This window comes from Mauremys reevesii, linkage group 4 (genome assembly GCF_016161935.1).
Source record: "Mauremys reevesii isolate NIE-2019 linkage group 4, ASM1616193v1, whole genome shotgun sequence".
Lineage (NCBI taxonomy): Eukaryota > Metazoa > Chordata > Testudines > Geoemydidae > Mauremys > Mauremys reevesii.
The window spans coordinates 148,117,602-148,141,694 of NC_052626.1; the positions used below are offsets into that span (position 1 = coordinate 148,117,602).

The 24,093-nt window shown below is 58.3% G+C and overlaps 2 protein-coding genes across 2 annotated transcripts; both read left to right on the forward strand.

The window, feature by feature from the left end:
• The first annotated feature begins 418 nt into the window (after positions 1-418).
• On the forward strand, positions 419-15,213 carry LOC120404103 (serine protease 53-like). The gene is given in 22 exon segments (XM_039536104.1): positions 419-515; positions 2,418-2,444; positions 3,965-4,133; positions 5,308-5,605; positions 5,730-5,867; positions 6,056-6,272; positions 6,735-6,885; positions 7,192-7,451; positions 7,599-7,762; positions 8,895-9,089; positions 9,468-9,524; positions 9,914-9,973; positions 10,559-10,615; positions 10,998-11,057; positions 11,363-11,385; positions 11,517-11,573; positions 11,960-12,019; positions 12,408-12,464; positions 13,037-13,093; positions 13,486-13,542; positions 14,029-14,085; positions 14,976-15,213. Coding segments are annotated over 22 exon segments (2,484 nt in total). The 3' UTR covers positions 15,142-15,213.
• Positions 15,214-19,285: 4,072 nt separating this feature from the next.
• LOC120404104 (perforin-1-like) lies at positions 19,286-21,085 on the forward strand. Its single transcript, XM_039536106.1, has 3 exons — positions 19,286-19,290; positions 19,874-20,787; positions 21,075-21,085. Exons 1-3 carry the CDS (start codon positions 19,286-19,288, stop codon positions 21,083-21,085), a joined length of 930 nt encoding a protein of 309 aa, XP_039392040.1.
• Positions 21,086-24,093: the final 3,008 nt, after the last annotated feature.

A 24,093-nucleotide genomic window follows, 5' to 3' on the forward strand; every position in this document is an offset into this window, starting at 1 on the left:
AGCTGAGATCCAACTTTAGCGGGGGGAGATCGGTTTTGAGGTTGATGAGAGCCACCGTTTCACCGCTAGGCGTACACAAACAAAGCGGTAAAAGCTGGCAGTTGTCGCTGTCATGTGATTTGTAGAGGGGTGATATTTCGGGATGACCTCAAATACCCCACCGTGCAGCCTCATGAGGTGCAGCGGTTTTCAAGACAGTCGGAGTCTGTTTGTGGATACTGGAGCACTTGAAATAATTGGCCTCAGTCTTCATGATAGTGCCCTATTATAATTGCTTTGCTGATGCATCAGAGGATTGCACTGGAGTGAAACTCAAGCTGCAGCCAACTGGGCGTGCAGGCCGGGCTGCGGGGGAGCACAAATTAGGGGGATAGGGGGTGCGTAGGACTGTCCGTCACCCCCATGCAGTTCGTAGCCCATGGGGATCCATCAGACCGAGGGGAAGCTGCTGCCTGTAGGGGATTTGCTGGTGGAATGGTTCCACTCCCATGCTCCAGGGCAGAAAGGAATTGCCTGTGAGCGGGAACAGGAAGGAAGAGCTTCCTCTCCGTCAGACACCATGGCACAAGAGACGTTGGGCAACAGAGTGATACATCACTGCTCACTGGTGGAGCAGGCAGGCTACAGAGCTAGATGGGCCCATGGAAACCCCAGCGCTGGCAGAGAAGCACCATGCCCCCTGGACTGCACCCGCATGAGACAGCCAGACCGAACTGGTCTCATGGCTCAGGCACCTCCCCCCAGGAGATGAGATCTTCCTAGAGGAGAGTCCAGAGGGGACCGAGCCAGGCAAGGTGCAGTCGCTGTTCACATTAACACCCCAACACCGCTAGTGAACCCCCCTTCCCAGCAGCACAGCGCCCCCTAGTGCCACACTGGGACATTGGTGCCAGCACTGACTGCCAGGGGAGAGTGCCCCCTACCGAGCCCTGCCCTGCTCCCTGCAGCACAGCGCCCCCTAGTGCTGCACTGGGACATTGGTGCCAGCACTGCCTGCCTGGGGGAGAGCGCCCCCTACTGAGCCCTGCCCTGCTCCCTGCAGCACAGCACCCCCTAGTGGTGCACTGTGGCATTGGCACCAGCACTGACTGCCCGGAGAGAGCGCCCCCTAGCACACAGCCCTACGTGTTTGTAAGCACAAAACCAATATTTGCTTGTTACTTTTTAAAAACAGTTTCCTTCTCTTTCACACAGGTGATTCTGTTGGGTTTTAAACCATTTTATATCCCCCCCCCCATCCCCTTACGTGTCCTTGGGCTTTAGACCCTTTTATTTTTTAGTCTATTGCCTTTTTATCCTTTGAGAACTGCAAATAGAACCCAGGTGTCCTTCTGACTCCCTTCCCCTGCTCTAACCACCAGACCCACTCCCTTCCCAGAGCCAGCAATAGAACCCAGGAGTCCTGGCTCCCAACCCCTCATGCTCTAACCCACTAGCCCCCATGGTCCTCCCAGCGCCAGGGATGGAACCCAGGAGTCCTGGCTCCCAACCCCTCATGCTCTAACCCACTAGCCCCCATGGTCCTCCCAGAGCCAGGGATGGAACCCAGGAGTCCTGACTCCCAGCCCCTCATGTTCTAACCCAGGGGTGGGCAAACTTTTTGGGGCAAGGGCCACATCTGGGTGAGGAAATTGTATGCAGGGCCGGGGCAGGGGGGGGGTGGAGTGTGGGATGTGGAGGAAGGGGCTCAGCACAAGGGATTGGGGCAGAGAGGCGGTGCGGAGTGCAGGACGGGGCTCAGGGCAGGGAGTTGGGGTGCACAGGGTGCAGGGTGCAGCAGGGAGCTCAGGGCAGGTGGTTGGAATGCACAGGAGTGCAGAAAGGGGCTCAGGGCAGGGAGTTGGGTGCAGGAGGGGTGCGAGGTACAGGCAGAGGGCTTAGGGCAGGAAGTTGGGGGGCGGGGGGCAGGAGGGGTTTGAGCTCCAGTCCGGTGCCGCTTACCTAAAGTGGCTCTGGGGTGGCAGTGGCGCACACCAGGGCCAAGGCAGACTCCCTGCATGCCTGCCCTGTCCCCACGCCACTCCAGGAAGTGCTGCGGCCCCTGGGGGGGGCAGAGGGCTCTGCGTGCGCACATGGAGCCCTTTGCCTCCCGGCCCGGGGGCTGCTTCTGAGAGCAGCGCCGGGCCCGCAGCACCACCAGGGGTAATCCCGCGGGCCGGATCCAAAGCCCTGAAGGGCCGGATCCGGCCCGCGGGCCATAGTTTGCTCATCCCTGTTCTAACCCGTGAGCTCTAGTCCACAGAAGATGATGCCTCAGAAATGTAAGTTCTCCTTTCTAAGTCCACTGGACATATTGGGCCTTGGTTGTCCTGGAGTCAGATACTGGGGCCTGCTGAGCCAGCACCTCCCTCCAGATGAAATCATCCCCCAGAGGCTACCAACACAGGCTCCTCACCCTTGTTTTCTCTCCCTTACAGGCCTCCAGCAAGGAGCAGCAGCAGCAGGTAGGAAGCCCAACATCTCTCTGATCTGAACTTGTGGGGCAGGAGGCGCCTGATTTTGGCTGCCCTCCTCCAGGCTCCTGAGTGGCTGGTTCCATCTGCCCCGGAGCTGGGGTGGGTGGGGAGTAGGAACGGCTCTGGAAAGGAGGCTTTCTGCATTTCACAATAGGCTTCTGCAAATGAGCCAATGCCCAGAGCACCGGTCTGACATCCACAAGAGGAAAGTCAATAAGGACAAGCGCAAAGTGCAGCACGGAGGAAGGAAAAGTCAAATGCACGGCTACAAAATGAGGAATAACTGGCGAGGTGTAACACTGCTGGGAAGGCCCCGGGGCTTAGAGCAGATCCCAGAGAGAATATGCGTCAACAATGTGATGCAGTGGCAAGAAAGGCTAATATCAGTCTGGGGTGTATGAGCAGGAGTGTCGTATGGAAGACCCGGGAGGTCATTATCCCCCCTCTACTCAGCACTGGTGAGGCCTCAGCTGGAGGCCTGTGCCTAGTTCTGAGTACCGCACTTTAGGAAAGATGTGGACACACTGGAGAGAGTCCAGAGGAGAGCAAACAACCTGGGAAAAGTTTAGACCCCCTGAGCTATGAGGAAAGGTTAAAAAAACAGGGTGTGTTTATCCTTGAAAAAAAAAGACTAGGGGGAGACCTGACAGTCTTCAAATATGTTACGGATTCTTGTACGGAGGCTGGTGATCAATTGTTCGCCACGTCTGCTGATGGTAGGACAAGAAGCAATGGGCTTAATCTGCAGCAAGGAAGATTTAGGCTAGAAATTAGAAGAAAACTTTCTAACTCTCAACAGGGTTAAGCTCTGGAATGGGCTTCCGAGGGAGGTTGTGGAGTTCCCGGTCACTGGAGGTTTCTTAGAACAGGCCGGACAAACATCTATCAGGGCTCGTCTAGGTTTACTTGGTCCTGTCTCAGTGCAGGGGGCTGGACTTGATGCCCTCTCATGGTCACATTTCCATGAGTCTATAGTAATAAGATACACAAGTAAAACCATTGCAACATTTGCATGAAGGCTCCAGAGTCCCAGGCTGGCAGGCAAGGAAGGTTTTGTAAATCATGCAACAGATGCTGCAGAGACTTTGTCAGTCCAGTGCAATCCAGCTGCATGGAATTTGTTCATGCCACCAGGGATGTAATGACAGTGAGACGCACACAAGAGTCTGCAGAATGAGGCTGACAAAATCACGCACACCCACAAGAGCAGTGACACATAATCACACACACACAGCCTCCCCATGCTTTAACCCACTAGGCCCCACTCTCCTCCTGGAGCCAGGGATAGAACCCAGGAGTCCATGCCCCCTACCCTCCCTGCTCTAACCCACTAGATCCCACTCACTTCCCACAACCAGGGATAGATCCCAGGAGGTCTGGCTCCCAGCCCCCTCCACTCTAACCCCCTAAACCCCACTCCCCTCCTGGAATAACCAGCTCCCTCTCTGTTTTTTTCCATATATGGGGTAGGATTATTATGTGATAACTAATTTCCCCGCTCTCTACAGGACCAGTTTGTGGCCAGCAGAGAGTCTATAGCCGGATCGTCGGCGGGGTCAATGCCCTGAGAGGGGAGTGGCCCTGGCAGGCCAGCCTGCAGCTCCGCGGGGAGCACATGTGTGGAGGGACCCTGATCGGTGACAAATGGATTCTGTCAGCTGCTCACTGCTTCATCGGGTAAGTTTAGAACCTCAGATCCAGAACCTTGGGGACAGTCGTCGGCCTGGCCTCTAGAACGGGGCAGCTAGAACTGTGTGTGTCTTCTAGTGCTGAGAGTAACAGGGCTGCTCATCTATAGCCATGGACACCAGATCTCTCAGTCTAGAACAGTGCACACATTATCCAGAGGCAGAGAGCTGTTCTAGAACCCAGCATGGTCTCCAGAATGGAGTCGAGAGCTGTGCATCTAGAACTGTATTTTACACTTAGATTAAAGAGATTGAAGCTGTACATCTGGGACTATTTGATAGCCTAGGGAAAGAAAGCTAGAACCATGTGCACCACCCAGAATAGACAGCCTACATCTACAATTCTAGACGTGACCTTTTCTCAGACCACCAACACTGGAGACTCTAGACGTTAGTCTAGAAGTACATCATCCTGAGATGAAATCTAAAGCATCTGCAACATCTAGAACGGTGTTCAGGATTTCGAGTACAGAGCAATTAGCCTAGAACCATGCATGGCATCTAGAATGAGCCTAGAGCATGGCATGTAAACTCTGTGCACCAACTACAATTGTGGATCTAGATATGTATGTATAATCTGTAAAGAATGGAAACATACATCTAGAAAGGTGTGTACCATCAAAAGCAGTGAATCTAGAGCTGCATGCAGCATCTAGAACAAACATAGAGGCAGGAAACTAAAACAATATGTACAAACCAGAGCAAAGAACCTCATGCTGTATATAACATCTAGAATTAGTCTAAACCCACAATTATATAGTTTTATGTACTGTCTAGAACTGGTCTAGAACCATGAAGGTAGAACAGTGAGCATCAGCAAGAGCCATGAATTTAGGTCTGCAGGCATCATCTAGAATGAACCTAGAGCCATGAATCTACAACTGCACTCCAGAGTGAGTCTAGAACCATGCATCTAAAAAGATGAACACCACCAAGAGTCACAAATCTGGAGCAGAGTGCATCGTACTCAATAACCCCAGAACAGGGAATCTAGAGCCAAGTGCATCACCAAGACTCAGGAAGCAATCTAGATATATGTGTACAATCTGGGACAAGCCTAGAACTCAGTACCCCCAACGGAGCAATAAGCCTATGAAAGCAGGGTCTAGAACCCAGCATTCCCCCATCCCAGTAATGATACCCTGTCCCTTATCTCCCTGCAGGAAAGACACGACCAAGGACCCATCCGCCTGGAAGGTGGTGCTGGGGCGTCTGCAGCTGAATGGTGACCCGTTACAGGGCGTAGTGCGGAACGTGTCCCAGATCATCACCCATGAGCAGTACAAAGACTACACCAAGGGCTTGGACATCGCCCTGCTGCGGCTGGCTGAGCCTGTCTCCTTCAGCCATGACGTAGGCCCCATCTGCCTGCCCTACCCCAACCACCGATTCGCCTTCGGGTCCCAGTGCTGGGCCACCGGCTGGGGCAGGGTGAAGGAGGACAGTGAGTGAGAGGGGAGAGTTCCTGGCAAAGATGGAGACATCTAGCCCCCTGCCCACCCGGGGTATGCTCATCCCCAACAGGGCACTGACCCCTCTTCTTTCCCTCCCCGCAGTGACCCTCCCACCCCCCAAGCCTCTCAAGAAGGTGGAGCTGGACCTGCTCAGTGCAGAGACCTGCAACTGCATCCACAATAACCTGCGCCAGAAGGAGCTCTCCAACCCTGCCGGGCCAGGGCTGATCTGTGCCGGGTATCAGAGTGGAGGCCAGGGGCCCTGCCAGGTGAGAGTGAAAGGGGGTGCCAGGTTGGGGGGGGGAGCTGGGCTAGGGGGTTAGAGAGAAGGAAGGGGAAGGAGATGGGTTGTGGGAGGGGAACAGAGGGGCTGTCCCTGGTTTGGAGGGGGGTAGAGGTGGAAAAGGGATCACACCTGGCTCCCCAGCCCTGAATCTCCCTGCCTATCCCTCCCCAGGGTGATTCCGGGGGGCCGGTGGCCTGCTCCGAGAACGGGACGTGGTTCCAGGCTGGGATCATGAGCTTCTCAGTGGGCTGCGCCCAGCCCCACAGCCCCATCCTGCTGACCGAGGTCACAGCCTACACCAGCTGGATCCAGAACCACACCGGGGGAGCCTCCTTCGCTGTCCAAACTGTGCCACCCCCCTTCAGCAGCGACCATGGAAAATGCAGAGGTACGGCCAGTGGGGATTGGGACGTGGGGGCTTTCCCCTCTAGGGGGGGCTGGCTCTGATCCGGCCACAGGGCAGGGGACTGGCTGGCTCAGGGAGCTGGGGAATGGGAGGTGAGGCCTTTTCCCCTCTAGGGGGCGCTGGCTCTGATCCGGCCACAGGGCAGGGGACTGGCTGGCTCAGGGAGCTGGGGAATGGGAGGTGAGGCCTTTTCCCCTCTAGGGGGCGCTGGCTCTGATCTGGCCACAGGGCAGGGGACTGGCTGGCTCAGGGAGCTGGGGAATGGGAAGTGAGGCCTTTTCCCCTCTAGGGGGCACTGGCTCTGATCTGGCCACAGGGCAGGGGACTGGCTGGCTCAGGGAGCTGGGGAATGGACATGGGGCTTTCCCCTCTAGGGGGCGCTGGCCCCGATCCAGCCCCAGGGTGGGGGACTGGTAATAGGCTACTGACTCCTAATCTCTCCAGGTTGCGGGAAGCTGAAGGGTCATGAGCTGAGTGTCACTGCCAAGGGGCCTTGGCCCTGGTACGTGAGCCTGCAATCCGGGGGGCAGCACGTCTGTGGGGGAGCACTCATCGCCGAGAGCTGGGTGCTGGCGGCCGCTCACTGCTTCATCGGGTGAGTGAGGGGCATGAGGCGGGGGTGACCCAGCAGGGGTTGGGGAGGAAGGGAGAGGTGTCACACACCCCAGGGTATCCATGTCTCTATCAGAGATGAATGACTGTCTGTAATGTGTGCCCTACCCAGCTCCCCTCTGGACCCCACTCCCCTCCCAGAGATAGAACCCAGGAGTCCTGACCCCCCCCATCCCCCTCTGCTCTAACCACTAGACCCCACTCCTCTACCAGAGCCGTGGATCGAACCCTGAAGTCCTGACTCCCAGCTCCCTGCCCTGACAGATTAGTAACCCCCTGTGTGTTGCAGGCGGCAGGAACCCGCTGACTGGAAGGTGCTCCTGGGTGAGCAGCGGGAGGGGGCAGAGTCACGCTGGCAAGAAGAGAGAGGCCTCCAGAAGCTCATCCTCCACGCAGCCTACGTGAACATGACCGAGGGCTCTGACATCGCGCTGCTGATGCTCGCCAAGCCAGTGGTGTTTGGGGAGAACATCTGGGCTGTCTGCCTCCCCTACGACACACACCGATTCCAGCTCGGCAGCACCTGCTGGGTCAGGGGACGGGAGAATGGTAGGTGGGACACGGGGGCCTTTCCCCTCTAGGGGGCGCCGACTCCGATCTGGCCCCCAGGCGGTAACTGGAGGGCTCAAGGGACAGCAGGTGGGATAAGGGGTAGGGCTTGGTAACTTCCAACACAACGTCTCTGTGTTTCCACAGCTCGGGCGCCCGCACCGCAGTCGCTACAGGGCGTGGAGGTGGATCTCATGGGACCTGTCGCCTGTAACTGCGCCTACAACCAGAGCAGCTCAGCTGGTGAGGCAGTGTCCATCCTCCCAGACATGCTTTGTGCTGCCCAACAGGAGGCGAACACCAGCTGTGAGGTGAGTGAGCCATCCAATGCACAGCATGGCCCCCAGGTCTGCAGAACATCTGGGCAGCCACAACAGCTGGCTCTGAAGGACTGATCTCCATGGCTCCGTCAATGGAGACATTCCCCCCATTTTCCACACAAAGGCCTGGCTCTGGCAGCCCTTCCGTTCCCCACATCTCACCCCTGCCCCGTTTGCTTATCAGATGCTCTGGACGTTCAGGGTGCTGATCACTTGAATCTAGATCAGGGGTCAGCAACCTTTCAGAAGTGCTGTGTTGAGTCTTCATTTATTCACTCTCATTTAAAGTTTCACATGCCAGTCATACATTTTAATGTTTTTAGAAGATCTCTTTCTATACGTCTATAATATATAACTAAATTACTGTTGTATGTAAGGTAAATAAGGTTTTTAAAATGTTTAAGACACTTCATTTAAAATTAAATTAAAATGCAGAGCCCCCCAGACCCGTGGCCAGGACCTGGGCAGTGTGAGTGCCACTGAAAATCAGCTCATGTGCTGCCTTTGGCATGTGTGCCATAGGTTGCCTACCCCTAGTCTAGATGTTGGCACCTCTGGAGCTGTCCACGGTGCTGAAGTGTCCTATTCTCTGGGCCTGAACCGGGGCCTTCAGGGGGGCATATGCCCGGCAGTCCATGGGGTTTATGGCACTGTCCATGGTACGGAAATTTTCTATTGGCCATTGCTGAGCTCCGTGCTTTTGGGTCAGGGAGATTTTCCGCACAGCCTCGTTCCTCTGGAGCTGTCCATGGTACCCATGTGTCCTATTTTGCCCAGGGCTGAGCCATCCAGTGTTGGATAGGGGATGGATCCAGCATGTCCTGGTTCTCCAGGGTGAATGGTCCTATTGTCCATGGCTAATCCATCCTGCCTTGGGTTGGGCATGGATGTAGCACACCACGGTTCTCCATGGTGCAGAGATGGTCTGTGCAACCTCTGACCCACTGTGCACTGGGGTAGCTCATGGTCATTCGTGGAGGAGGACTGTTCCACTGAATTTCTGGGACGTCTCCTCATGCAACCACTCCCTGGGGAAGACCCAGAATATACGCTGTCCAACAGGCCCTGAGAACCCACCTACTCTGGAGTTCATGCAGTTGTCCCTTTGCTCTTGACTCTTCAGGGCGATGATGGGGGGCCTCTGATTTGCAATGAGAAGGGCACCTGGTTCCTGACTGGCCTCTCCAGCTTTGGCAATGGCTGCGGGAGGAAGAGACAGCCCGGGGTGTACACAGAAGTTAGAGCATACGAGAAATGGATCATGGACATCACACGGGATGGTTACTTTGCCAAGCAGCCCATGCCAGTTCCAGTGGTCGTAGAAGAGGACAGATGCCCAATGAAGCCTACTCCAAGTAAGGGGCGATCCAGACAGCAACCGCAATTCCTTTGGGTGCCCATGCTAAGCAGGGTGGGGCTAGGTCAATGCTTGGATGGGAGACCAGACAGGAAAAACAGGGTGCTGCACAGGGGGCTACCTGCTCACTCATGGCCATCAAGGCTGGTCCCAATACCCCATAGTCACCCTAGGAGGCACTGTGCTGTAGGGGTTGGAGTAGGAACTCAGTAGTGGGTGGTCTCCCCAGCAGTCAGTGCTGGCCCCAATGCCCCACTGCAACACTAGGAGGCGCTGTGCTGCAGGAAACAACGTGGGTGACTCAGAGACACGCCCTGACTATGCCTCTCTCTCCTGCAGCTTCTGGTGGAGACGGAGAAAAGCCAGTGCCAACTAGTGGTACCACAAGAGGGGAAGGTGAGTCCCTAGGCACCTGAAGACACTTTTCCACTGCCCAGGCAGCATAACTGGTGTTAGGAAGTGTGGTCTCACTGCAAACCACCTGACCCCCCTGCATTCTGCCTCCCCAAGCAGAGATACCTCCCAGCTCCTGGGACCAACGTTCCACCCTGCCTGCCAACCACCGAGCCATCCAGAGCCCAGCTCTGCCACCTCCAGCCACTCTAGTGTGGCACTGGGGGGTGCCGAGCTGCGGGTGGTGGGGCAGGGCTCAGTAGAGGGTGCTCTTCCCTGGCAGCCAGTGCTGGCCCTGATACCCCAGCGTGACACTAGGGGGCGCTGTGCTGCAGGAAAAAATGTGGGTGACTCAGAGACACACCCTGACTATCCGTCTCTCTCTCCTGCAGGTTCCGGTGGAGAGGGTGAAAAGCCAGTGCCAACTACTGGTGGTACCACACGTGGGGAAGGTGAGTCCCTAAGCATCTGAGGACACATTTTCACTGCCCAGGCAGCATAACTGGTGTTCAGAAGTGTGGTCTCAGTGCAAAGCAACCTGCCCCTCCTGCAATCTGCCTCCCTAACATGAGCTACCTCCCAGCTCCTGGGACCAACCTTCCACCCTGCCTGCCAACCACCGAGCCATCCAGATCCCAGCTCTGCCACCTCCAGCCACTCTAGTGTGGCACTGGGGGGCACCGAGCTGCAGGTGGGGCAGGGCCCAGTAGCAGGTGCTCTTCCCTGGCTGGCCATGCTGGCTCTGATACCCCAGTGTGGCAGTAGAGGGTGTTGTGCTGCGGGAAGCAGAGTCAAGGCTCAGTATTGCGCACTCTCCCCTGGCAGTCAGTGCTGGCCCCAATGCCCCACTGCGACACTAGGGGGCGCTGAGCTGCAGGAAGCAATGTGGGTGACTCAGAGACACACCCTGACCAGGGCCGGCTCCAGGCACCAGCGGAGGAAGCACGTGCTTATTCGGGCGCCTTTTTTTTTGTGGCTTGGATCGCCAAAAATGAGAGAGCCAGCCCTGGCCCTGACTATGCCTCTCTCTCCTGCAGGTCCCGGTGGAGATGGGGAAAAGCCAGTGCCAACTACTGGTACCACAAGAGGGGAAGGTGAGTACCTCAGCTTTCCACTTTTCCACTGCCTGGGCAGTCTGAGGGGTCTTCAGAAGTGTGGACTCACTGCAGAGCGACCTGCCCCTCCTGCAATCTGCCTCCCCAACTAGAGCTACCTCCCAGCACTTGGGACAAGCCTTCCACCCTGCCTGCCAGCCACCGAGCCATCCAGAGCCCAGCTCTGCCACCACCAGCCACTCTAGTGTGTCACTAGGGGGTGCCAAGCTGCGGGTGGTGGGGCAGGGCTCAGTAGCGGGGGTTCTCCCTGGCAGCCACTGCTGGCCCTGATACCCCACTGCAACACTAGGGGGCGCTGTGCTGCAGGAAAAAATGTGGGTAACTCAGATACACATCCTGACTATGCCTCTCTCTCCTGCAGGTTCCGGTGGAGAGGGTGAAAAGCCAGTGCCAACTACTGGTGGTACCACAAGAGGGGAAGGTGAGTCCCTAAGCACCTGAGGACACTTATTTCACTGCCCAGGCAGCATAACTGGTGTTCAGAAGTGTGGTCTGACTGCAAACCACCTGCCCCTCCCGCAATCTGCCTCACCAATACGAGCTACCTCCCAGTACCTGGGACATACCTTCCTCCCTGTCTGCCAACCGCCAGGCCATCCAGAGCCCAGCTCTGCCTCCACCACCCGTTCTAGTGTGGCACTGGGGGGCACCGAGCTGCAGGGGGTGGGGCAGGGGAGAGCAGGGGGTGCTCTTCCCTGGCTGGCCATGCTGGCCCTGATACCCCAGTGTGGCAGTAGAGTCAAGGCTCAGTATTGGGCACTCTCCCCTGGCAGTCAGTGCTGACCCTAATGCCCCACTGTGACACTAGGGGGCGCTGAGCTGCAGGAAACAATGGGGGTGACTCAGAGACACGCCCTGACTATGCCTCTCTCTCCTGCAGGTCCCGGTGGAGAGGGGGAAAAGCCAGTGCCAACCACTGGTACCACAAGAGGGGAAGGTGAGTCCCTCAGCTTTCCACTTTTCCACTGCCCGGGCAGTCTGAGGGGTCTTCAGAAGTGTGGACTCACTGCACAGAGATCTGCCCCTCCTGCAATCTGCCTCCCCAACCAGAGCTACCTCCCAGCTCCCGGCACAAGCCTTCCACCCTGCCTGCCAACCACTGAGCCAGCCAGAGCCCAGCTCTGCCACCTCCAGCCACTCTAGTGTGGCACTGGGGGGGCGCTGAGCTGCAGGTGGTGGGGCAGGGGAGAGCAGGGGGTGCTCTTCCTTGGCAGCCAGTGCTGGCCCTGATACCCCAGTGTGACACTAGGGGGCGCTGTGCTGCAGGAAACAATGTGGGTGACTCAGAGACACGCCCTGACTATCCGTCTCTCTCTCCTGCAGGTTCCAGTGGAGAGGGGGGAAAGCCAGTGCCAACCACTGGTGGTACCACACGTGGGGAAGGTGAGTCCCTAAGCATCCGAGGACACTTTTTCACTGCCCAGGCAGCATAACTGGTGTTCAGAAGTGTGGTCTCAGTGTGGAGCGACCTGCCCCTCCTGCAATCTGCCTCCCCAACACGAGCTACCTCCCAGCACCTGTGACAAACCTTCCACCCTGCCTGACTACTGCCAAACCATCCAAAGCCCAGCGCTGCCGCTATCAGCCACTCCAGTGTGGCACTAGGGGGCACTGCACTGTGGGAAGCAGAGCAAGAGCTCAGTAGGGGGCGCTGTGTTCTGGCAGTCAGACCTCACCCCAGAGCCCCAGTGCAGTGCTAGGGGGCACTGATCTGCTGCAGGGAACAATGTTGGTGATGCACAGACACTGACTATCCCTCTCTCTCCTATAGGTTCCGTTGGAGAGTGGGAAAAGCCAGTGCCACCCGGTGGTGCCACAGAAGAGGAAGGTGAGTCGCTAAGCACCCGAGGCCCCTTTTTCGCTTTCCAGGCAGTCTAAGAGGTCTTCAGAAGTGTGGTCTCAGTGCGGAGCGACCTGCCCCGCCTGCAACCTGCCTCCCCAGCCAGAGCTACCTCCCAGCACCTGGGACAAACCTTCCTCCCTGCCTGCCAACCACCAAGCCATCCAGAGCCCAGCTCTGCCACCACCAGCCACTCTAGTGCAGCACTAGGGGGCGCTGTGCTCCAGGGAGTGGGGCACTCATTAAGGGGCACTCTCCCCTGACAGTCAGTGCTGGCCCTGATGTCCCAGTGTGGTGGTAGGAGGCGCTGTGCTGCATGGAGCAGAGCAAGTCAGCAGGGGGCGCTCTCCCCTCATAGCCAGTGCTGAGCCCAATAACCCAGTGCAGCACTAGGGGGCGCTGTGCTGCATAGATTGGGGCAGATGGCTCAGTAGGGAGCACTGTCTTCTGGCAGCCAATGCTGAGCCCAATGCCCCCTTGCAGTGATGGGGGCGCTGTGCTGCAGGGCACAAGGTGGGTAACTCAGAGACACTCCCTGACTGTATCTCTCGCTGCTGCAGGTTCTGGTGGAGAGTGGGAAAAGCCAGTGCCACCCGGTTGTGCCAAACAAGGAGAAGGTGAGTCCCTCAGTGCCTGAGCCCCATTTTTCACTGCCCGGGCAGTCTGAGGGGTGTTCAGAAGTGTGGTCTCACCGCAGAGCGACCTGACCCTCCTGCAATCTGCCTCCCCAAGCAGAGCTACCTCCCAGCTCCCGGGACAAACCTTCTACCCTGCCTGCCAACCACCAAGCCAGCTGGAGCCCAGCTCTGCCTCCACCAGCCACTCTAGTGTGGCACTAGGGGACACCGAGCTGCAGGTGGAGGAGCAGGGCTCAGTAGGGGGCGCTCTCCCCTCACCACCAATGCTGACCCCCAACGTCACACCACACTATGAGAGGCCGTTGTGCGGCAGGGAATAGTTTGGGTGACTTAGTAGAGACACTCACTGACTATACGTCTCTTCCCTACAGTTTCCAGCAGAAAGGGGCAGAAGTCAGTCCCACCTGGTTGTGCCAAACGAGGGGAAGGTGAGTCCCCAAATACCCAAGGACATTCTTCCACTACCCAGGCAGTGCAATTGGTGTTCAGAAGTGTGGTCTCACCCCAGAGCGACCTGCCCCTCCTGCAATCTGCCTCCCCAACCAGAGCTACCTCCCAGCACCTGGGACCAACCTTCCACCCTGCCTGCCAACCGCCAAGCCAGCCAGCGCCCAGCTCTGCCACCACCGGCCATTCTAGTGCAGCACTAGGGGGCGCCGAGCTGCAGGGAACAGTGCATGCAGCTCAGCAGGGGATGCTCTCCCCTGGCCGTCAGAGTGATGCCAATGTACCAGTGCGATGCTAGGGGGCACCGTGCTGCAGGGAGCAAGGCAGGGGCTCAGTAGGGGGCGCTCTTTCCTGACAGTCGGTGCTGGCCCCTGTGCCCCAGTGATGCACTAGGGGGCGCTGTGCTGCAGGGACCCATGTGGGTGATGCGGAGACACTCACTGACTCTCTCTCTCTCTCTCCTGCAGGTTCCAGTGGCAAGGGGCAGAAGCCAGTGCCACCCGGTGGTGCCAAACGAGGGGAAGGTGAGTCCCTTAGCACCTGAGGCCCCCTTTTCAGTCCCCTTAAAGTCTGGGGGTGTTCAGATGTCTGGTCTCACCGCAGAGCGACCTGCCCCTCCTGCAATCTGCCTCCCCGACCAGAGCTACCTCCCAGCTCCTGGGGCCAACCTTCCACCCTGCCTGCCAGCCGCCAAGCCAGCCGGAGCCCAGGTCTGCCACCTCCAGCCACTCTAGTGCAGCACTAGGGGGCGCTGTGCTGCGGGGAGCAGGCAGGGACCCTCTCCCCTGGCAGTCAGTACTGGCCCCAGTGCCTCAGTGTGGCACTAGGGGGCGCTGTGCTGCAGGGAGCGGGGTGGGGGCTCAAAAGAGGCGCTGTCCCCTGGCAGGCAGGGATGGCCCCGATGCAGCACTAGGGGGCGCTGTGTTGGCAATGTTCAGTGCAGTGTCTCTGGCACTTTCGGCTTTAATCCACATGTTCATTCTGGTGTCTTAGCCGAATCCCTTGCTCTGCCTCCCTCGCTCCCCCCTGCACTTTCAGCTGGATACTAGGGTCACCTCCCGTTCCTGTATTAAACTGTGTGCTGGTAGCTCAGTACCCGGCCACCCACCCCAGAGGCGACTGCATCTCAGGGCCGGGTGTGCTATCGCTGTGCTGCGTTGTGTGCAGCTGTTCCCCAGCTGCCCCGCCCCAGAGCTGGCTGCGTCTCAGGGCCAGGCGAGCCGTCCCCATGCCGCTTCACTGCGCAGCTGCTCCCCTGCAACTCCACCCCAGAGGTGGCTGCATCTCAGCGCCAAGCCAGTGATCCCTGTGTGTGCAGCTTCCAACGTGCTTTGGGATCCACCAAAGCATCCTAACCATGGGTAAAGATACCCCATGTACTCACTGCCTGTTGTCTTTCTGGTGACTTTCACAGGAAAAAAAGTGAAGGGACACAAAGGAAAGAACCATGTCTCTTAGCCACCGACCCACAAAAGAGAATTCTGCTCCCCCCACGCTCCGTCTGTTTGCTTCACCCAATGGAAGATTGTCACGTGCTAATCGGCAGCTCTGTCTATTTCCTGTGCCGTCCCAGCTGCTGAGATGTGGAATCAGGCACGAGAGAAGCCACTCGCCTTCATTTGTGTTCTGATCCCTTCCCAGTGGGATCTCCTACCCAGCAGAACCCAGCATCCTATGGATCTAGAAATGACATTGTCTGATGCCTCAATGCAACTGGCTCTGGGGAGGAACGTTTTTGTTTAACTGCCTATTAATTATTATTATTATTATTATTATTATTATTATTATTTATGCTACAATAGTATCCAGAGACTCTAACTGAGATCGGGGACTCCATTGTGCTGAACACGGCACAGATCCCAACCGAGATTGGGGGTCCCCAGTCGAGTTCTACACAGACCCCGACCGAGATCGGGGGCCTCCCGTCGCACCGGCGCCTGACAGCTCAGGGACCCTGTTGTGCTGGGCGCTGCACAGACCCCAACCAAGATCGGGGTCCTAGGTTTGTTCACAGCACACCAGAGGCGACGTTTGCACCCAAAGTCTGATTGTCAACACAGTGGTGACCTTGGGTTTTCCCCGCTACCACCCCAATTTGGGTTTCATTTGCCTCGTCTGCGTATATTGCCTGGAGTAAATTGTTGTGTTCTTGGGTGATACAATGGCTTAAAATGACTGGAATACTGTTAATCATAGCACAGTCAGGTGTTTGCAATAGTGTTCAAACAATAATAAAAAAACGGATTCACTAACCGCAGCAAAGGGCTTCGAGCTTCAATCTAGAGTTTAAATTCAAAGTATTTCATATTCTGCATTGCCCCCATATCAAGCCTCCCGCCCCGCTCCTTGCAATACAAGGCCTCATGCTGAGCCCCACTGCCCTGCCCCCTGCAGCACAGCGCCCCCTACCAATTCCCCGCCCCACTCCCCACAGCATGGCGCCCTCTACTGAGCCCACCACTTGCTCCCTGCAACTCAGCGCCCCCTACTGAGCCCCCTGCCCTGCTCTCTGCAGCTCAGCGCCCCCTACCAAGCCCACCACCTGCGCCCAGCAGCACAGCGCCCCCTACTGAGCCCCTCCCCGCAGCACAGCGCCCCCTACTGAGCCCACCACTTGCTCCTTGCAATACAACGCCTCATGCTGAGCCCCCCTGCCCTGCCCCCTGCAGCTCAGCACCCCCTACCGAGCCCACCACCTGCTCCCTGCAGCACAGCGCCCCTGCTGAGCCTCTACCCTGCTCCCTGCAGCACAGCGCCCCTACTGAGCCCCTGCCCTGCCCCTGCAGCACAGCGCCCCTACTGAGCCCCTCCCCGCAGCACAGCGCCCCCTACTGAGCCCACCACCTGCTCCCTGCAGCACAGTGCCCCCTACTGAGCCCCTGCCCTACTCCTCGCAGCACAGTGCTCCCTACCGAGCCCACCACCTGCTCCTCGCAGCACAGCGCCCCTACTGAGCCCCCTGCCCTACTCCTCGCAGCACAGTGCTCCCTACCGAGCCCACCACCTGCTCCTCGCAGCACAGCGCCCCCTACTGAGCCCCCTGCCCTACTCCTCGCAGCACAGTGCTCCCTACCGAGCCCACCACCTGCTCCTCGCAGCACAGCACCCCCTACTGAGCCCCCTGCCCTACTCCTCGCAGCACAGTGCTCCCTACCGAGCCCACCACCTGCTCCCTGCAGCACAGCGCCCCCTACTGAGCCCCCTGCCCTACTCCTCGCAGCACAGTGCTCCCTACCGAGCCCACCACCTGCTCCCTGCAGCACAGCGCCCCCTACTGAGCCTCTACCCTGCTCCCTGCAGCACAGCGCCCCCTCCTGAGCCCCGCCTGCTCCTCGCAGCACAGCGCCCCCTACTGAGCCCCCTGCCCTGCCCCCTGCAGCACAGCGCCCTCTACTGAGCCCCCTGCCCTGCCCCCTGCAGCACAGCGCCCCCTGCTGAGCCTCTACCTGCTCCCTGCAGCACAGCGCCCCCTGCTGAGCCTCTACCCCGCTCTCTGCAGCTCAGTGCTCCTACCAAGCCCCCCGCCCGCTCCCTGCAGCACAGCGCCCCCTACTGAGCCCACCACCTGCTCCCCGCAGCTCAGTGCCCCCTACCGATCCCCCGCCCACTCCCTGCAGCACAGCACCCCCTACTGAGCCCCCACTCCATCCCCTGCTGAGCCCTCACATACACACACACTCCCTGCAGCACAGAGCCCCTTACTGCTCTGAGCCCCATAAACTTTGCAGGAATCTTCACATCCCAGATCCCCACCCGGGGCCCTTTGGAGAAGCACTGTCAGTAGAAAATACACTTCTGCTCCCGGCAGCCCCAGTCGCGCCAGCTTTCCCCTTGCACCGAGGATCTGGCGTGGGAAGAGCTGGGCCTTGCAACCACCCTGCTGCCCCGCCCCAGAGCTGGCTGCATCTCAGCCCTGGGCGAGCCATCCCTGTGCAGCGTGACTGTGTGGCTGTTCCCCTGCTGCCCCACCCCAGAGCTGGCTGCATATTGACGCCCGGCAAGTCATCCCCATGCAGCGGCATTATGCGGCGGTTCCCCAGTTGCCCCACCCCAGAGGTGGCTGCATCTCAGCACTGGGCAAACCATCCCTGTGCAATGTCACTTTGGGGGAAACCATAGCACAGACGTTACATGTTCATGACTATGACCAGCAAGTGCCATCATTAGTTTCAAGTGTGAACAAGCCCAGGGAGACAAATGTGGCCAGTTCACTCTGCTCAGAGCTGTTGTGTCAGGCTCTCTGCAAACTCTGGCAACTGTCACACCGTTTGGATGGCTTTCTTTGCAGCCACGAGGACTAGAGAATTAATTTGAAATGAAGGCTGAGGTGCTGCAGAATTTTCTTATTCCACACCACCCTCAGAGACACATCAGCCAGGCTGGGTGTTTGAGAGCAGCGGAGTGGTGGTGTCCTTATGGCCCAGGGAGGATTCCAGGCCTCCTGGGTTCACCTCCCAACACCCTGCGTGACTGTGGGCAAGTCACTGCATTGTGCTGTGCCTCATTTTCCCTTCCTCACCCTGGAGATGTCTTGTCTGTTTAGAGTGTGAGTTATGAGGGTGAGGGACTGGCTCCTCCACAGCTCAGCGCCCCCATTGTGTGTGCGCTGATCTCAGTGACCCTGGAGAAAATCTGCAGTGACCCCCCCTGACACCAGTGCAATCAGGGCTGGGTTCTGATCTCAGCGACCACAACGAACGGCGTCTTTCTTGCCAGCAGCGCTCCACGTGCAATCACTGAGCTGTGAGTCAGAAATCCTGCCCTGGCCTTTCTGCCTGCTTCTCCGCTGCCCGGCATCGCGCTGCCCGGACCCCTCCCTCCCTCAGGGCTGGGAGCGCTTGGTAGGGAAAGGGAGGCGTGTATCGGAAATACCTCGCTCTCCTTTCACCCACTGGCCCTCCCTCATGCTGAGCTGGCTCATTACAGCATCTCAGCTGGCAAATGATTGGCTGGTTTGGCAACTTTCCACGGCCCCAGCTGTACACACACACGCACACGCACACGCACACACTCTGCCAACTTGTATGACTCATTTAGGAAGTATGATGAAAGCCTGAATAGATCCCTGTGCATTCAAATCTGCTCTAACCCTCGACCTCATTCCCCTCCCAGAGCTGGGGAGAAAACCCAGGAGTCCTGGCTCCCAGCCCCCCGGCTCTAACCCACTAACCTTAAATACTCAAAGGAAATACTATCCCTAAATACCCACATAGCCTGTGGAAGTCATTGGCCCAGGATGCGAGTCAGGATTCAGAACAGGAGCTTCACATGGAGATTGGGAAAAGCCAGAGTTAAACTCCTAAGGGTTTAAAACAAATGTTTGGAAGGGGTGTAAATGTCATGCTCCAGGGCTTAAACTGCCCTCTGATTAATGAGGGTCAGGAGGAAAGCGCCCCCAGGAGGACAGAATTGGCCACAATGTAAGACTGGATACCAGGCTAGATGGGCCCACTGGTCTGCCCTCGTTTGGCAGGGAGATGGCAGGATACCAGGCTAGATGGGCATGATTCAGGGTGGCAGGGATGGGGCAGGATACCAGGCTAGATGGGCCTATGGGTCTGACTCTGATCTGGCAGGGGTGGGGTAGGAAATCAGGTTAGATGGGCCCATTGCCATTGTTCTGATCTGGGAAGGGGAGCAGGGTTCGGGTTAGCGTAGGGGTTACGTTAGGGTTAGGGGAGGGGAGCTGGGATAACGTTGGAGCAGGGTTTAGGGGTTAGCGGAATGAAGTCAGGTTCGGGTTAGAATAGGGAGCAGGGCCGGGGAGCCGGTTGGACAATCAGACCTGCTCTGGGGAAACGCTTTACACGGCTAGCGGAGAGCTCAGCTTTAACCAGCGTCCGAGCTCACCTCATCGGCACGACACATTTTGTTAAACTCAGAGAGTTCCCTCTAAAACCGAAGGCCATTCCCAGACAGAAAACCTCATCGTGTTCCAGCTGAGGCTGCTAAGTGCCCTTTAAGACACAACAATCCATGAGAAATACCCAGACATTTAAATCAGGGGGAAATAGCTGGTTTCTTTAGTTGGTTTTGGTCCTGCAATTTACAAAGAGGCAAGGTGGATTCTCCATCATGGACAACTTGTAAATCCGGAGTGGTTTTTATTTTCTTCCTTAGAAGACTTGCTCTGGTTCGAACGGGAATTAATTCAGGGCAGTTGTCTGGCCTCTGTTATCCAGGAGGTCAGCGTAGGTGACCAGAACAGTCCCTTCTGGACTTAGAGTCTGTGGATCTATAACACTGAGCTCTACCCCCACAAAAGACCAATGTCCGACGGTACGTCACATGGTGGCCATTTCTCTCTCCCAGGTTCCGCGTTACCCACAAACCTCCGCTCACCAGCCATTTCACCCGGGCCTTGAGGGACCTCCCGGAGGATTACACCCACAGCTCACGCCTCGAGTACCGTCAGCTGATCAACACCTACGGCACCCACTACGTGTCCCAGCTGCAGCTGGGGGGCCGGGTGCGGGACGTGACGGCTGTGAGGGTCTGCGAGGTGGCGCTGGACGGGGTGACGGCTGATGAGGTCAAGGACTGTCTGAGCCTGGAGACCTCCGTCAGCATCGGGGGCGGGAAGGGCAAGGCCGAGGCGGCCTTCAGCCAGTGTGAGGAGCAGAAGAAGAAGCAGAACTTCAAGCGGAGCTTCCATGAGACCTACAGCGAGCGTCACACTGAGGTGACAGGCGGCAACAGCCACGGCGACCTGCTGTTCTCTGAGGGGCAGGATGCCGAGGTTTTCTCGGCCTGGATGGAGAGCCTCAAAGCCAGCCCCGGCCTGGTGTCCTACTCGCTGCACCCCATCCACACCTTGGTGAGGCAGGACAACCCCAAGCGGGAGGCGCTGAGGCAGGCGGTGAGCGAGTATGTCACCGAGAGGGCCCTGTGGAGGAATTGCACCCACAGCTGCCCGCCGGGGACCCGGCGCAGCGCCCTTGGCTCCTGTGTCTGCCCCGGGGACGGCTCCACCAACACCATGTGCTGCTCGCGGGAGTGGGGCCAGGGGAAGCTGACGGTGACGGTGGAGCGGGCCAGCGGCCTGTGGGGCGACTACACCAGCGGCACCGACGCCTACGTCAAGGTCTCCTTCCAGGACCGGGAGGTGCGGACAGCAACCGTGTGGAACACCGACAACCCGGTCTGTGGTCCCCACGGGTCGGGGAGAACAGCCAGCTCCACCTCCAGGTCTCGGACGTGTAACAAGCCGCTGCGCTCCGGGGAGGGTCAGCGCCAAGTCTGGCACCACCCTCCCCCACAGCACCTCATTACCCCAGCACCTCACGCCCCCTTCCTCCCTCATCAAACCAACCCCTCCCCCTGCAGCCCCAGTGTTCCTCAAGGGCCCATTGTCTCGACCAGGAAGTGGCAGGTGAAAATGCCTCACCAGCTGCCCAGCTGGCTGCCAGATGCTGGGTCTAGCAGGGCGGCAGCTGGCAGACGAGTGGGGACGAAGGCAGCTCTGGGCTGCTCAGCCTCTGCACTGGGTCTTGCGATCTTGCTGGACCCGCAGGATACCGGTAATCTAAGGGCAGGAGAGCTCTGGGGGCAGGCGGGCTGGAAGTCTCTGCAGGGAGGTGCAGACCCAGGCTGGGGTGTGGGGTAGGGAGTAGGGTCTGGGGTGCCAGGGAATGTACCCCACTGCTAAGGACCTTGCTACCCAGGGCTCCTTGGTTAACCATCCTCTCCCCAAAGATCCCAGCCCTCTACACCCCACAACGGTGCTGTGTGGCTGTTCCCAGCTGACCCACCCCAGAGGTGGCTGCACCTCAGCACCAGGTGAGCCGTCCCTCGGCAGCATCTCGGTCCAGCTGTTACCCAGCTGACCCACACCAGAGGTGGCTGCATCTGAGCACTACATGAGCCGTCGCTGTGCAGTGTCACTGTCCAGCTGTTCCCCAGCCACCCCCACCCCAGGGGTGGCTGCATCTCAGCGCCGGGTGAGCCATTCCCATGCAGCATCAATGAGCAGCTACTTCACAGCTGTCACACCCCAGGGGTGGCTGCATCTCAGTGCCAGATGAGCCGTCACGACATTATAAGCAGACCTGGTTCCACGGCCTGTTATTAAGGTTGCCCAAAGCTTCATGTTACAAGACCCCGTTTCCAGTTGCCTGGAACTTTGGCAAACTTCACCCAAAACACTGGAGTAAATGGGGACAAGGAGGCTGAAGAGATTGGGGCAGGAGAGAAACTGTGACTGGGGGTTGGAGAGGGAAGGCTGGGGCTGGCTGGGCAGCGAGACTGGGACTGGGAGCTGGGGAGGAGACTGGGGCTGGCTGGTTGAAGCTCCTCTGCATTGCTATCTGCTCATAACACAGCTCTGCACTAAGACAATGACCATAATCCAGTCTCATGCTTCAGGGCTTCAGCTGGTCACCAGCAGGGGGTCAGGAAGGAATCCCTTCCCCCCACATGCAAAATTGACCAGTATCTGGGATTTCCCACCCCAGCCCCGATTCCTCTGAAGCACCTGAGATCAGCCACAGCTGGAGAATAGACACTGACTGGTTCAGTGCTCTGAGCTGTCCAGAAAACCCTCATTCTGGCTGCCTGGCCGGTGGGGCAGGGTTGCCAGATATGGGGCTGGGAAGGAATTTCCCCCCAGGGCAGACTGGCAGGGACTGTGGGAGCTTTTCGCCTCCCTCTGTAGCTGGCAGCTGCTGGGATCATCGGGGCATATCTCACTTGCCACGGCAAGGGCCCCGGGCATGGGTGGCACCTGGGTCCTCTTCCCTGCCCCAGGCACAGCCTGGCCTGCTGAGGGCTGAATGTTTCAGTCGATCCCAAGGGGTGGGCTGGATACAAAGGTAGCTGGTGAAATTCTCTGGCCTGGGCTCGCGGGGCGTCAGACTAGCTCTTCTGGCCTCCACCCTGTGAAAATGCAAAGGGTGCTGGGAGTGTGGCTGGGGGGGCAGGCTGGGACTGTGGGGAAGGGGTCAGGGGACCCCATAGGGTCAGTGGAGGAGGGAGAGAGGCAGGGGCACCCCCTCTGCCAGCGCTCCCCTTGGCACCCTGTAACCCCCAGCCACCCTCACCCCCCGGCCGCTCCACACATCTACAGCCCATCATGACACCCACCCCCTAAACCTCTCACAGCACCCATAGCCCTCCCCCCCCCCGCCCAGCTATCCTCAATGGCCCATTGTCTCCATGGGGGGAGTGGCAGGTGACAGCTGCCCAGCAGGTTCCTGCAGAGGTAGATCTAGAGGGTGGCACCTCGCTGGTTAAATTGGGGCTGAGACACGGGGGCGAAGGCAGATCTGGGCAGCTCAGCTCAGCCTGTGAGCTGGATCCCGAGACAGGAGCCCTGCGCTTCACTGGATCCACCGGAGAGGGTAATCTAGGGGGCAGGGAACTAGGGGATGGGCTGGGAGGGGCAGATCCAGGCTGGGGTGACGGGTGTTGGGGCAAAGGGTGGGGCTGGCATGATGGGAAATTTAGGGGGGGGGGGCAGCACCGTACTCCACGGACAACCACTGTCCTATTCAAGGCTCCCTGGCTAACCTGCTTCTCCCCAAAGACCACTGCCCTCATCCGTGCCCTGCAATGCTGGTAGGCAGCTGTTCCCAGCTGCCCCACCCCAGAGGCAGCTGCATCGCAGGGCCGAGTAAGCCACCCCTGTGCAGCTTTGCTGAGTGGCTGTTACCAACCTGCCCCAGAGGTGGCTGCATCTCAGCCCCAGGCAAGCCAGCCGCATGCAGCATAGCTTTGCAACTGTTACCCAGCTGCCCCACCCCAGAGGCGGCTGCCTCTCAGCTCTGGGTGAGCCATTTTGGCATTGCAGACTGTGCTGGTAGCCCAGCCTGTCATTAAAATTAACCCAGGCTTCCCATCGTATGACACTCTTTTCGGTTGAGTATTGGACCAGATTCTGCGGGTGAGAGAGACAAGCTGTCGGGATGCACAGAGCTCTGCTTCCTGAAATGCAAAGAGCCCTGGGGAGCTGAAGGCTGGTCTTTCTCCCCCACAGAACTTGGTGCAATAAAAGATATTCCCTCCCCTGCCTGGTCTCGCTAATATGCCGTTGTTTATTGTGCTACCATGAGAAGCCTAGAGTGAGATCAAGGCCCCCTTGTGCTGGGAGCTGCACAGACCCTAACCAAGATCAGGGTCCCATCATCCCAGGTGCAGCACAGAGCCTGACCAAAATTAGGTTCCCATTGTGCCAGGCGCTGCACAGACCCCGACCAAGACCAGGGACCCCTCTTGTGTCAGGCACTGCACAGACTCCGACTAACCCTCTCCCCACCCCCCGTGCCAGGCCCCGACCGAGATCAGGGTCCCATCGTGGTAGGTGAAGCAAAGACCCTGACCAAGATCAGGACCACCTTGTGCTGGGCCGTGAGCAGACCCCGCTGGCTGAGATCCGGGCCCCCTTGTGATGGGTGGTGCCCTGACACACGGGGAGAGAAAGTCCCTGTCCCAAAGCGCCAGTGCTCTAACCTGACAAAGGCAGTACCATTTCCCCCATTTTACTGATGGGGACACTGAGGCCCGGAGAGATTCAGAGGCTTGTCCAACATCACACA